Here is a 14443-nt window from a genome sequence, read left to right as displayed (position 1 = left end):
CTCTACTTCGACTGCAGGATCCAAGTAGACTGCTGGCTTTACGTAGACTGCTGGATCAACGTAGTCTGCTGGATCCTCGTACACTGCTGAATCAACGTAGTCTGCTGGATCCACGTAGTCTGCTGGATTCACGTAGACTGCTGGATCCACGTAGACTGCTGACTTGATGTATACTGCTTGCTCCACGTATACTTCTGGATCCACGTAGTCTGCTGGATCCACGTATACTGCTGGATCCACGTAGACTGCTGGCTCCACGTAGACTGCTGGATCCACGTAAGCTGCTGGATCCACGTAGTCTGCTGGATCCACGTAGACCGCTGGCTCCACGTATACTGCTTGCTCCACGTATACTTCTGGATCCACGTAGTCTGCTGGATCTACGTAGACTGCTGGCTCCACGTAGACTGCTGGCTCCACGTAGTCTTCTGGATCCACGTTGTCTGCTTGATCCACGTAGACTGCTGGATCCACGTAGTCTCTTGGATCCACGTAGACTGCTGGATCCACGTAGACTGCTTGCTCCACGTAGACTGCTGGCTCCACGTAGACTGCTAGATCCACGTAGACTGCTGGATGCACGTATTCTGCTGGATCCACGTAGTCTGCTGGGTCCACGTAGTCTGCATGATCCACGTGTTCTGCTGGATCCACGTAGTCTGCTGGATCCACGAAGTCTGCTGGATCAACGTAGTCTGCTGGCTCCACGTAGTCTGTTGGCTGCCGTAGACTGCTGGCTCCAAGTAGACTGCTGGCTCCACGTAGACTGCTGGATCCACGTAGTCTGCTGGATCCTCGTAGACTGCTGAATCAACGTAGTCTGCTGGATCATCGTAGTCTGCTTGATCCACTTATTCGACTGGATCCACATACATTGTATATACTTTAATTTGCATGTATAATGTATGTCATAGTGAATAAAAACAAACAAGTACTTTAAACATAGTTTTGAATAAATTATTTCATGGTTCAGAGTTAAAATGGTTCTAATAGGCATCTCTCAGTCATTTAACAAGCCATACAATTACTACATGTACAACAACTATTTTGGTTCCCTGAAAACAATACACTGCTGTAGCAAAAATGATTAACCAAATGTAAGCGCACGCATGTGGAATTGTTTTGAATGTATGAGAACATTTCTACATCCATCATGCCTTTCCTGTTTTTCGCAATGTCACCGTTGTTATAACAACACAAGGCACTTGCAGGTTTACCGTTGCGACCTGCTCTACCCATTTCTTGCATGCACTTTTCAAGTGTTGTAAGTGGTTGCATATGAATAACTCTTGCAATTGAAAGCGCTTTTAGACCCAAACCCAAGGCAACTGTTGCAAGCACTAAACGAACTTTTGGATTGTTCTTTCTAAGCTCATAAATAATGTGAGCTTTCATTCTGTCCGAATAGTCTTTGTGAAACGGTGCTACAATTTGATCTTCTGATTGTGTAATGGATTCAGGACAATATGCATGTTTTTCTAGTTCATGGTAAAGTAGTTGAAAGCAATAACCTAGAGATTCCAAATTATAACAGTACGTTATGGTGACTAGAAACTCATTATGTTGGTCTTTTAATTCTTGCATTATCATAACATACTTTTCATATTTGTGAATATTTGGCATTCTTTCTTTTTTCCATACAAAATATTCGGGCGGTCTGAGTTGGCTAATACTTTTGTCATTATCTTAAATTGCAGACTTTCAATAAGGTTTTCTATAGCATTTGGTGTTGCTGTCGCTGTAAGTGCCAAATGAGGTATTTTGGGAAACAAACATGTCAGGTCTCCAAGTCTGTTGAACGCTTTGCGGAAATCTGAACCCCTGTACAAACAAGACACATTACACAAATGATGTTGTTCTGTCGTAATTCCAGCAATCAATATTTAAATTGTTTTAAAACACGATTTTTTAATGAACTGGAAAATGCAATCAGAAATTGCATTTTTTTTTCATTCTTTAAACAAAGAATGTATCCATAGTTACTCAGAAATCTGTGAATAATAAACAGTAAGATATATTTCCTTATAAATAATTACAAGGTGTCGAATAAGCAAATTGCTTATTTTCAACACAATATAACAATCATAGTAAAGAACGCGAAAACATGTTACTACCTGAAAAATAATGCATTTTCCTGAGCCAGTTGGAAGAACTTTGATCGTATCTTTCAAATCATAAAGACTCTTTAGGGCTTTCTATTGGTAGTCGCTAAAACTAAACTCCCATCTACAGCTTGCTCAGCGCATACTGTATTCTAGATCAGACTTAAAATCTATTTTGACTCTGAAATGTAAACAATACCATGCAATATACCGTTTGCCGTAAAAGTCAAATAATGCTTTATTATGTAATTATATATAATTCAATTGCTTGTTTTTGCATAAAAAAGTAATAAGAACATGATTTGGAATGATAATAATGCATTTACCCTCTATGTATTGCATAACTATTTTAATGCGTAGTATATCGCCTTATAACGCAGGCGGATCACGCGTTGGGTGTATCAAAGCCAAGATGGCTGGTAATCAGGTACGAGTCCACTCTTTACGGAGACTCCGGAGATGGACGAAGTGTTACGATTGACAACCATGCATGCTACTGAAGACTACGGAAATTTACGGCTTATAACGGAAATTTTAGGTTATTGCAGAAGTTGCACCCCTTTAGCCATAATTAATTTGTCATAATTTTGTAAGGTAAAGTAAATTATCTTCTTAGTAGAGACATATTTCATCACTATCGTCTGGATGTGTTTTTCTTATTAATAACTAAGTTCTGCGTATTATTTTACATTTAGATTTAACCCGTTATTATTTGTTTCCATCTACAGGTATCTACATATCTATTTAAAATTGTTTTCCCTGCCAAAGGCGGAGGGATATTGTTTTGGCGTTGCCCATCCGTCCACCGTCCGTCCCTCCGTCCATGTTAGTCGGGAGTTGTTTCTCGGTTAGTTGCATGGGGTAGAATGAAACTTAAAAAACATGTCTATTATCGACCTTCCGAGTCGTCCGCAATACGACGTTGTATTCGCACGTAACCGCCGCGCTAGTTCCGCCGGCCGACCGACTCACCTATCGATTGGGAAGCTGCGCTATGCGAGAGGCGGCCGATTCTCCGCAACCGCTGCGCGGACTCCGTCGTACATTCGTCAAGTCGCCGCCCGGCTTCGGTTGAAAGACAGCGCCGTGCTGGCAGCACACGTCAAGGCTCTCCGTATCGAAGGCACAGAAGCCGTGTCAGACTGAGCTTCTCGGAACCGACTAGTTCTACTATCGTTCACACCGCCGATGGCAGGCCTGTGGTTTCTTCCCGCTGGCTGGTGTATACGCGACCGCGACCACTGCGAGGCGCTTTGTCGGCCGAGCATCTTGCCTTTGCCAAGTGGTTCATCAGGTTGGTTGCCCCCGCTGGGAGGGCATTTACCTTGCTTGCGCTGTTCAAGTGCCGGATGTCCCTGCTCTCGAACTACGGCCCGCGACGATCAGCAATGCCCGGGAGACAAGGCAGGTCGCGAGAGAAGAGCTTAAGCTGGCTCGGCCCGCCATTTTCAGAGCGTCCGCGGTCCTAGGTCGAGACAAACCGTCCCATGGATCGCAGGCGAGACAGCCCGGCGATCAGGCCTCGCGAGTTCAGTAGCCCGAGTAGGTCCGCGAGACCACCCCTACCATAAGCGATTCCTGGCAAAAGCCGCCATTAGCCCGCGTTCGGCGAGAATCAACCCAGCGTTCAGGCCTCGCGAGCTCGGTAGCCCGGCCCGCGCGACGAGGCCCGCTAGACCACCCCAACAGGACCTGTTTATAAAACATTTTTTGTTTATTTTTTCCAAATTGATTGAAAATTATGTCTGTGAAATTATAATAGTATAAAAAAAAATTCTCAACGAGGGGTAAAATATTGTAATAGACACGAATACTTGTAACTTTCATGTTTCACTTGTTACCAGTGATTATATAGACATAAAATGATAAATATTTGTTTATAAACATTTTAAGTTTAGCCTGGTTAACAGACTAGAGAAATCTGAAAGTTACACGCACAGGTCTGTGGCAATGTGGGTAGGGCTACTTTTTTTATATGATGTGCATATACAAAAAACATCGGTAAATAAAGTCTACTGTAATTTTTTGGACTAAGGGCTAAGGTGGGCCACACTTCCTTCACATGAGCTCCGTTATGTCCTGAGTAAAATACATGCATATTTTCTGGAGTACCAACTGCAATTTACCAATATCAAAACCATTAACGGCAGTCAATTTATCGTGTACCCAGTACGCCTACTGGTCTTTATGTAAAAAAAACTATTTAGTTTAATAAAGATTATAAGGGAACTAATTCAGCTTACTCAGTATCGTAGTTAAACGGTTCGGGTGTTTTTTCCTCTATCTTTCCGAAAAGCAATCTATTCAGCGTACGGAACATAATCGTGCGTCACCTTTTGTGGTAAATTGCATTCGGCTTAGTTGCATTCTGCTTACTGCCTGTTGCTAATTGCCGTTGTTAATGACGCTTAGTGGCTGGTTTCATCATGACTGTTGCAGTTTCATCACATTTGTTGGAATTTAAAATAACGCATTTATGACAGTGAAAGTATGTGTTATTCAATCAGTAATCAGGAATATTAAACTCACAATCATTGAATAGTCACCAAGCATGTTGAAACAAACATCAAGTTTACACGAATAGACAACAAGCATGTTTGAATTGTCATGAAGCATATTAAGATAAACATTAGTCATTATGAAAATATTCATCATAAATGATGTAATTTTTACAAAAATATCATTCTATCAAATCCATTCAGAATGCTTTTGAGTATCCGTTCTGTGTCGATGAGAGAATGAACATGGGTCGAACATACGTCACTTTCGGTTCGACTGAAAATGGCGGAGATCGGAGCGTGTGAAAATTGGCGTCTTTGTATTATTCGTTCTAGCTAATAATACCGTTATTTAATCCAAGTTTTTATATGCTCAAATATGATTAATATAGGGTTGTACGGGGTTTTAAAAGCGCTGCATTTCACCTTTACATAGCGTAAAATAGCGTGCTTCCATGTTCCATATATAGCATAATCTCAGGGGCGGTACATGCTCGTAAATTTGGCGAGTTTTTTCCTAAACAAAGCCTGATCATAGCATACATACCATGTTTATTCAAAGAGCAGGTAGGGGACTGGAGTACTGGTCATTGGCGTCACAGAGCGAGCTGTTTGACGCCTGGTGTGCGGAGCAAACCAAGGATATCACGAGTTATACGCTTGATGCTTACTGTAAGAAGATTTGGTCGCATCAGTGCAATGGTATGGTACCAGCCCAAAGCGACCGGAAGTTCGTGGGTTCGATCCAGATTCAGAGAGGCGTTTGAAAGTGTGTCATAAAGACTTAAGATTTTTTTTACAGAATTGGCTTTTCCAAGGAAATGGATATGAAAACTTAGAGCTTAAGACTTTTGATTTTATTGCGCTTAAATAAATATCTTAAAACTAATACATTTCTATTAAAACAATTTAGCAGCAGTTGCTATTTTAATCTTTTATAAAGGTGTAATTATATCTACATTTATACGATATGTAAGTTAGACAATTACATATGACAGAGCTAGGCCGGACGTTTATAATCGACCCACTGACGATATAACGGTCAAAAGGACTTTGGCTAAGGTATATGTTGGATAAGGCTTGATTTATAAGTAACAAACAAGTAAGTGAATAAGTGAATAAGTAAGTACGTAGGTGAGTAAGTGGGAGAAGGAGTGATTGAGTGAGTGAGCGAGCGAGCAGGTAAGCAAATAACTAATTAAGTAAGCAAGAAAGTAATTAAGTAAAAATTATACCCCTAGGACGAGCACGTTAAGTTAGTTATTTCAACAGCAATTGAATATAGTCTGACGTCAACCAATCCATGACCGATTTCAATCACAAGGGCAGTTTGCAACATGGCGCCAGCTCGGTTTTTATAGATTGAAGGATTATTTTATCATTCTCATGCTATAGGTTTATTGCAAATGCAATTACATACTGCTCTACCTGTATAGAAAACAATTCATGCAATCCGATTTTTCGAAATACAAATCAGTTATTGTAAGTGTACCTTTGAACTATATGTATGCTACACAATATACCACAAACACAAGTATGAGAATTAACATCATATATATAATATTTGACATTTACAACCAGTTTAAAATAGCACACGATTTTAATTCTTTAATTTGCCCCTGTTTCCTTATGAGATTTGAGACCATAGATATCGGGTCCCAGAATACACCATATATGTTATCTGACTGAAAAAAGTAGAAAAAAGTAGATGGTTAGATCGTCAAAGAAGTTTGCTAACACTATCGGCAAAATGTATCAATACAAAGACTACAATGTACATCAACAGCTTGGGCAACAATTGAGTATCAAGCATGGCGTCAGCACGACATTAATTAACACTTAGACTAATTGCATTTATATATTTCAGATATATTGCTGAGATACTGTCACATCTGCTCAACAGACAATTAGAATCAGTAACTAATAAATGATAAATATACTACTCAAAATTTGCAAAGGATCACTTTTTATTTTCACATTATCTTCAATATGATTTTAATTACTTTAAATTGTTATTTTGCAGGTTTTGATTTAAGAATGTGTATTTTGATTGTATTTTTATGTATTAATTTATCATTGAAGCCTGACGCTGGCTGAATCTAGCTAGGGGTGAACTTCAAATAACATATACTATACAAAGTGATCCTTAGCAAATTTTGAGTAGTATATTAATGAACACCATAACATTCTTGGATTCGGTTGTTTCAATTATTCATGTAAATTTTCAACACAACTGCTGAGTACAATAAAGTAACATGTTATGTCACACTACCAACTAAAACAAGATGGAACATTTCAAACATTACTGAAACACAAAAAGTTTATTGACTGGCGGGCTGCCGATTGCACAAACAAGTCGGTTGTCATATATTCTGATATGTTTCAAACATATATCAGTCGCAGTCACAGCATCACGGGCGACAGTTCAAAAGCCCCGCGAACGTGCGAGGGGAAAATAGAAAGCGGCAAGCAGCCAATTAGGCGAGCCGATGTTGGTCCCGACGCTTTGATGTGAGTGCGGCGAGCAATGTCTCGTGACCACGTCAGAGAGCTATTTGGTTGATTCTGCCTTAAGTCATAATGGGTACCCTAAGACTGAGCCATGCTTGTCCTTGCACACGCCGTCACACGCCGAAACTACGAATTACTCATTACATCAGGTTTGGTTCGATAGGTAGCACACTCCTTCATACATTAAACTTGGTAGAGTAACTATTTATCTATAAGTTTTATGGAGAAAAAAAACCACAACAAAAATCATTTTCGAAGTTGTTTTAAATGTGAAATTTCTATATTAACCACGTGTGCAAGACATGTATGCCGCCATTGATTATATTTGCATTTATTGCATTTTAATATGATTTGATTGATTTCACATCGAGCAACAGCTGTGTTGTTTCAAGAGATACCGAGTATTAAGGCCAAAACTTTAGTTAAAAGTTTGGGCCGCACTCTGTGGTAAGGGGGTTTAATGTTAAATATTCATATAATATCGCTCTTTGGTACGCGACATATACTGCTTGAACAGTTTTTTTTTGCATAGTATGTGTAGAGAAGGGACGTCTAAAGCAAACGGCTTATACAATATATACATGGATGATTATTGCTTGATAATAACTGAACGCAGTCTTGAATGGGATAAAACTCTGACCAATTTCGGACGTTTATTCATATTTCAGGCTTACATGATATATAAATGATCTATATTTGTGCTATATTTTAACTGTAATTCTGGAACTATGCTTAAATTGATCTCAGAATCTTAGATTTTCGATTCGAAAACAAAAGACTATTTGTACGATGAGGAAAATCAAGTTATAAAACGTATAAACAATTCCTTAAAGTACCTACTTACCAACAGCATTGATGTGTTTCGATAAAACAAATATTCGTGATAGTTTGCATACTTTGACTGCTTGCATAGATCATAATTTCAGCTGAAAGTGATACCTCGGCATATTTTTTGTCAATCAACTGTAGCAGATTGATGTGTGCTGCTTGTATTTTTGAATGTGGTTTTAGGTATGAATAAAAAATTGAGGTTAGAATCGTGTTATGGTGTCAAAAGTGTCGAGCATTTCGTGTCTAGTCATTGTATTTCTAAATAGTGTGCGAAACTATGGTTTTTAAATACCCACACGTATGATGATTTGTATATTGCTGTTGTGGTTTTGTACACAAGAATAGTGTCAACAGTCATATTACAGTGAAATAATACTTTATTTAAATAATTTATAATCTGGTGATGATATATATTGGTAGTTATACATTTAAACATTGTTGTAATTCCATGAAAAAGTTGTTGAATATGTTTTCGTGTTAATAAGTTGTTTGTTATTACTGCCAAACTGGTGAACTTCAATAATCCTAGTGAACTCTTAACATACAATTAAATATGCATGGCCTTACCGCATGCGTTTTCAGTGTCGGGCCATACGTTTAAGTATTTCATTTGAAAATATCAAATCCACAACGTAACGACTAATCGCCAAACAAGGTCTTCAAATGAGTATGGATAACTATTTGCGTCCCGCGGATGTCGCGGTTCTGTGTGGCGGCATATTGGCGTCCCCGGTTGTTGGTGTTGTATACGCAGTGAAAGAGAGCCGTCATGAGCCCTCGTCCTTCCGGTACCACCGAGGAGGCGGCAAATTGAATCCGTTTTCGGTCGCGGTTTCGTTAGTAGTGACATTTCAATCTCTCATATTCTACTTGGGGTACCCGAGCGAAATCTACATGTACGGATCATATTTCTTTATGCAAAATCTAGGACTAATGGTCGGATACCTTATGATGTTCTTTATAACGATCCCATTGTTTTATCCTCTACAAATCACGAGCGTCTACGAGTACCTTCAGATGCGACACGAGTCCCAGAGAGTCCGACAGATGTTCATGTGGTTGGGTAACGTCGTAAGTCTTCTGTACGCGGGAATCGTCACTTTCGGCGCCGCAATCGGTATGGAAGGGGTGACCGGCATATCCGCGTGGATATATGTCGTAGTGTTGACGTCGATAGCGGTGGTGTACACGTCAATAGGCGGTATTAAAGCGGTTGTGGTAACTGACGTAGTCCAAGGTGTAATCATGATAGCTATGATATTTGCCGTACTAATTTACGGCTGTATTCGTGTTGGAGGTCTTTCAACAGTGATTGAGATCAACTGGCCTAAGGGTAGATTACGGGTATTCGACTTCGATCCTAACCCGTTAAAGCGCCACACATTCTGGACACTTGTAATAGGCGACGGATGGATGTGCGCTGCCATCATCTTTAGTCCTCCCTTGGTACAGCGTCTGAACTCTGTCCGCTCTATAGGGGATGCAAGAAAGGTAGCAGCAATGTCGATCCCAGCTTTTGTGATAGTACAGATTCTTATCATGTGCGAAGGTCTAGTGGCATATGCATACTTTTCACAGAAAGGTTGCGATCCTATTGCGTCGAAACAAATATCCAACCCGAACCAAATTATACCGTATCTTGTGACAGACTTATTTTTGGACGTTCCCGGTATATCTGGACTGTACCTGGCTGCGCTGTGCAGTGCGTCACTGAGCTCCATCTCTTCCCAGCTCGGCTCTATTTCAGCAGTCACTTCCGAGGACTTCATCAGGCCGCGGTTAAAAGTAGCCTCCGAAAAGAAGCTAACGCAATTTTCAAAATTAATTGTCGTCTTGGCCGGAGTGGTCTGCATTGGTATCGCCATACTTATCAGCAAGGTGAAAGGTCCGATGGGGCAGATTACCGGCAGCATACTTGGAGCGGTACAAGGGCCAATGACTTGCGTGTTCCTCTTGTCAATATTCGTTAGGTGCACCACTCGGAAGGGTATCTACACTAGCATCGTAGTTGGAGTGTGCTTTGGTATGTGGCTGTCACTAGGGTACAACTTTTCCCCCGGTCGCCTGCAAACTGCAATATTGCCGCTGGGTCCTATTGACAAGTGTTTCTTGTATCACAATACGTCGTTGGCCCGTGTCAACTTCACGACAACGCCGACGTGCGTACGTTTGGAAAACGATTCATTTGATAATAATTTGCATTTTGACGAACTGACATCTGCTAACGGGACACTATTTGATACGACACTGACATCCAGCAAAAACACCACGCCGGGTATTCCTCAAATCGTCCAAGGACTTGACTGGTTGTACTCGATTTCGTATCTGTACTTTTCACTGTTTATTTCAATCGTATCTATGTGCGTTGGATTAATTGTAAGCAAATTAACAGATGATCGCCCCGTACAAGTCCCAGAATATTTAATGCTTAAATTGAATGCAAGGTTTTTCAAGTGCCTGCCGAACTATGGTCAACTTGTGCGAACACATGAGGACATGTCTTTACAACAAATGTAAGAGAAATTGCGCGTCCTGTTACAGACCTTTACACTCGTGGAAGGTAAAACTGAACAAGCACTGCACCTTACGCGAAACTGTAAAGTAAAGAGAGTACCTAGGGGGTAGTATTTTGCCATATTAGTTTGAAACAACGCTTGGTATTTTCAAGAGGTAACGATACGCAATAATTATAAAGGCAATTTACCATTTTCGCCATCGACAGCAGACAAAACCTTATATGCCAGACATACAAGAGTGATTTGCAATTTTTTTTTTTTAAGAAAATGTGTATGATGTAACATATAACAACCCAAAGCATGTTATATTGAGGAAAGCTGTTCTGTAACTAGATTAATTGGACAAGGCACATACATTTTACAAAACCGAAAATGTGAACACACGGTTCGTTACACAATACGCCGTATGTACAATTCAGTCGAGGAATATGTATGAAAATCATTGACTGTCTTAGACGTACACAATACGCATTTTGTTATTCCGAATAGCACTACATCTAGTCTTGTTGTCAAATTATAAAGTACATCTGTAATTAAATATGGTGCATCAATGTATATATTAAGCGAGTACGTCATTATAAAGATTCAAAAAGAGATTATATCATGCCTATATAACCGTACATAAAGGACATCGGTTATAATATTATATGCATGTTTGAATGTATATTAAGTTTAATCATGCTTATACTGATTGAAAAAGATACGTATGCCTATGTTTTATTATATTGAGTCATTTGTCATTATATTGTGTGTTGTTGCCAATATATTATGTCTCAATATTCTCATATTGTTTCAAGCATGCATTAATTTATGCCGATGAAACCTTGTGTTGAGTCAATATGTCATGTACATTTGTTAATATGCTATGTAACCTTATTGGCGTCGCCCTGGAGGGCGGCGACTAGTATGTAATGCATTTTTTTTCGCTTATAGGAGGACAAGTTATTTTACGGATCAATGTATATATTTTTGTTTTAAGAATATCTTGCATAGTGGTGATTTTTTGTGTAAATTAGTGTAAATAAGTACTGCATTTGTGCCTGTTACATTTATTACAACATTAAATGCCAATAATGCAAAGCGAATTGTTTTAATTAATAACTGATCCACAACTGATCACAGGGGAACGATCACAGGGACTGGGCAAATACGCGAAACTTTCTGGTTTTGTATAAAAACAAATGATGTTTTGTATAAAAACAAAACATAATCAAAATATATATATTTTGTGGTTTTTCTAATTTGCTTATTTATTGGAGAATCAATGGTGTACGATATTTGAAGACCTATCGCGCAAGTTTATTGGAAGGCGTGGTGGTACGAAAACGTATAATGTATTAGTTTATTAATATACATATAATAACGATCGCTATACACAACTTTACCAAATAGCAGTACATATGTGAATGTCAGCCGGAATAGCTCAGTTGGGAGAGCGTTAGACTGAAGTTGTTTACGCAAAAGTCATCTAAAGGCCCCTCGGTTCAATCCCGGGTTCCGGCACGAACGGAACAGTTCGGCGGCTGACAATTTTTTCAGTCAGGTTAATAAATATAATAAAGCTTTATTTTATGTAGACATTTTAAAATCCATTTTACTACAATTGGACATTTTTATTAAAATTAATGGATGCAACGTGGTGACAACGTTAATTAAAATTTCTTACATCACTTAAATATCTTATAAAAATACACGAATTCTTCTATTAAGAAATAAATGCAAACAACACATCTATTATCCATGTATTTTATGGTTGTCTATCATAGGCCTATCCCTACCACATATAGAGCGCGAAGCGCGACACGTATTATTGATTGTAATAATGAGTTGCGAAAAAGGAAGCAGCCGCTTATCAAGGAGGAGCTGTGTCCCAGCAACCCGTTTCCCTAGAGTCAAGCACTCCTCGGAGTTTTTTTATAAGAACCACATATAGAGCGCGAAGCGCGACACGTATTACTATCCAGGTGGTATGTACCCTTTAGCATTATCCGACTATTACGTCCATAGTTATCTTCCTTAGAAGTTGAGAAATCTTGAATCCTTGTTCGAAGTCCAAACTTTTCATCCGATTGTTCCCAAACTTTCACAGGTTTTTTTTATCAATGAGGACCCAACCCAAACTCTATATGAGCAATATCGGAACATAAGTCCAGAATTATGTCTCTTTGAATTTAAAAATAAAAGTGAAAAACTGCTTGGTTAGGTCATTATGTCAACATTTTTCATCAGATTCTTTCCAAACTTACAGTGTCTTCATATCAATGATCATTTTTAGCTCATTTAAAATGAGAAACATCGGGACAATAAGTCCAGAATTTTTTTCTATTAAATTTGACAAAATAAACAATTTCCACTTGTTTAAAAGATTTCAAACTTTCGTCTGAATCTTTCCAAACTTTTTAAGTGTTTTTATATCAGTAATACTCAACCCTCAGCTATTGAAAATGATGAATATCGGAGCAATAAATCTATTATGATCTTTTCCTGAATTTCAAAGTATTGTGAAATGCAGCTTCTTTATACAATTTACAGTTTTCATTCATTTTTTTTTCCAAACTTTTACAGTGTTTTCATATCAATGAGTACTCAACCCCTATCGATAATGAGCAACGTAAGAATAAGTTCAGAATCATCTCCCCTTAAAGTTGAGAAAAATATGAAATTACGCGTACAAGATGAAGCAGATCTTTTAAAACCTACACAGTTCTGTTCCATTAATGAAAACTGCACACGGATATCAGTAAAAAAAGGAAACCAATGTTAATAAAATGAACTATGAAATATTTGGGGGTTACAACACAAAATCATAGATAATGGTTATTTTGGGGGTCATAACACAACATCATAAATAATGGTTTTTTGGGGGTTATAACACAAAATCATAGATAATGGTTATACCAGTATCTTTTTCTATTTTGTTTAAAATAATCGGCCAATATATTAATATTTACAGCATAAAAAAATCGTTCCATGTAACTTCATTGAGTGCCTTTTACACTGAAATTCCCGACGCCCTTTGATGCTTTGCATCAATACTTATCTTGTCCTTATATGGATTCAAAAAACTAATATATGATGTCAATGTGACCTTAAATTAAGTCAACATATTATTATATTATGTGCATTTGTCCAAATATTATGTCCAGCTATCATCATATATATTCAACGAACTAATATATCATAGCGATGTGATATTATGCAAAGTAAAAACATCTTTACGTTGTGTTCTTTTGTCCACGGTGAGAGGATCAAATTGACCGTTTAATAGCATACAGGGCAACACGTTGTCGCTGCAAATAATGAGCACGAAAAAATTGAGGCTCCGATCAGATAAAATGTAGATTTCAAACAGCTTGAAGTTTTATCAGAGAGCGGTGATTGAAGGCACTAACATATTATTTTTACATAATAAAAGTCTGTCCTTTACTATCGTCCATGATATTACTTTTAACAAATAGGTACACCAAACTGGCAGACATGACGGCACATTAAACCTAACTATGTACCCTAAACTGGCGAACGTGCCTGTACATTGTAATTGCTCAGCAGCCATGCTTACACATATGACGTAGCATGCGTCTGGTACACCGGCAACTCAAACAAAATTGAATGTTATCGGATGTTTTACGGAACACAAAAAACTATGTTTTGACGATGTAGTAAAGTATCAAGTAAAAAAGCGTATTAACAATGTCTAAAAGAACCCACATGCCAAAAGCTGCCATGCGTTTCGATAAGACGCAGATTCATGATCGTTTTTCAAACCCTGACGGCTTGTATAGATCATAATGTCATCTGGAAGTGGTACATTGGAATATTCTTTGTCGATCAAATTTTAGGTGTTTTTCGTTTGTTATTCACTGCTTTTATTAATGAGTGCGGTTATAGGAATAAAAAATCCCAGCATGGACTTTTTAGAATCGTGTTCTTGTAAGTGCCAAGCACTTCATAACTGTGAACATATTTCTTATATATGTTATTTTGT

General features: G+C 38.4%; 1 protein-coding gene across 1 annotated transcript; it reads left to right on the top strand.

The window, feature by feature from the left end:
• Nucleotides 1-8875: 8875 nt before the first annotated feature.
• On the top strand, nucleotides 8876-10506 carry LOC127849110 (sodium-coupled monocarboxylate transporter 1-like). The gene is made up of 2 exons (XM_052381832.1): nucleotides 8876-9965; nucleotides 10484-10506. The coding sequence occupies exons 1-2, from the start codon at nucleotides 8876-8878 to the stop codon at nucleotides 10504-10506; spliced, it is 1113 nt and encodes a 370-aa protein (XP_052237792.1).
• The last annotated feature ends 3937 nt before the right edge of the window (nucleotides 10507-14443 follow it).

This window comes from Dreissena polymorpha, chromosome 10, assembly GCF_020536995.1.
Source record: "Dreissena polymorpha isolate Duluth1 chromosome 10, UMN_Dpol_1.0, whole genome shotgun sequence".
Classification (NCBI taxonomy): Eukaryota; Metazoa; Mollusca; class Bivalvia; order Myida; family Dreissenidae; genus Dreissena; species Dreissena polymorpha.
The sequence above is the reverse complement of the archived record's forward strand: the minus strand, read 5'-3'. Positions and strand labels throughout refer to the sequence as shown.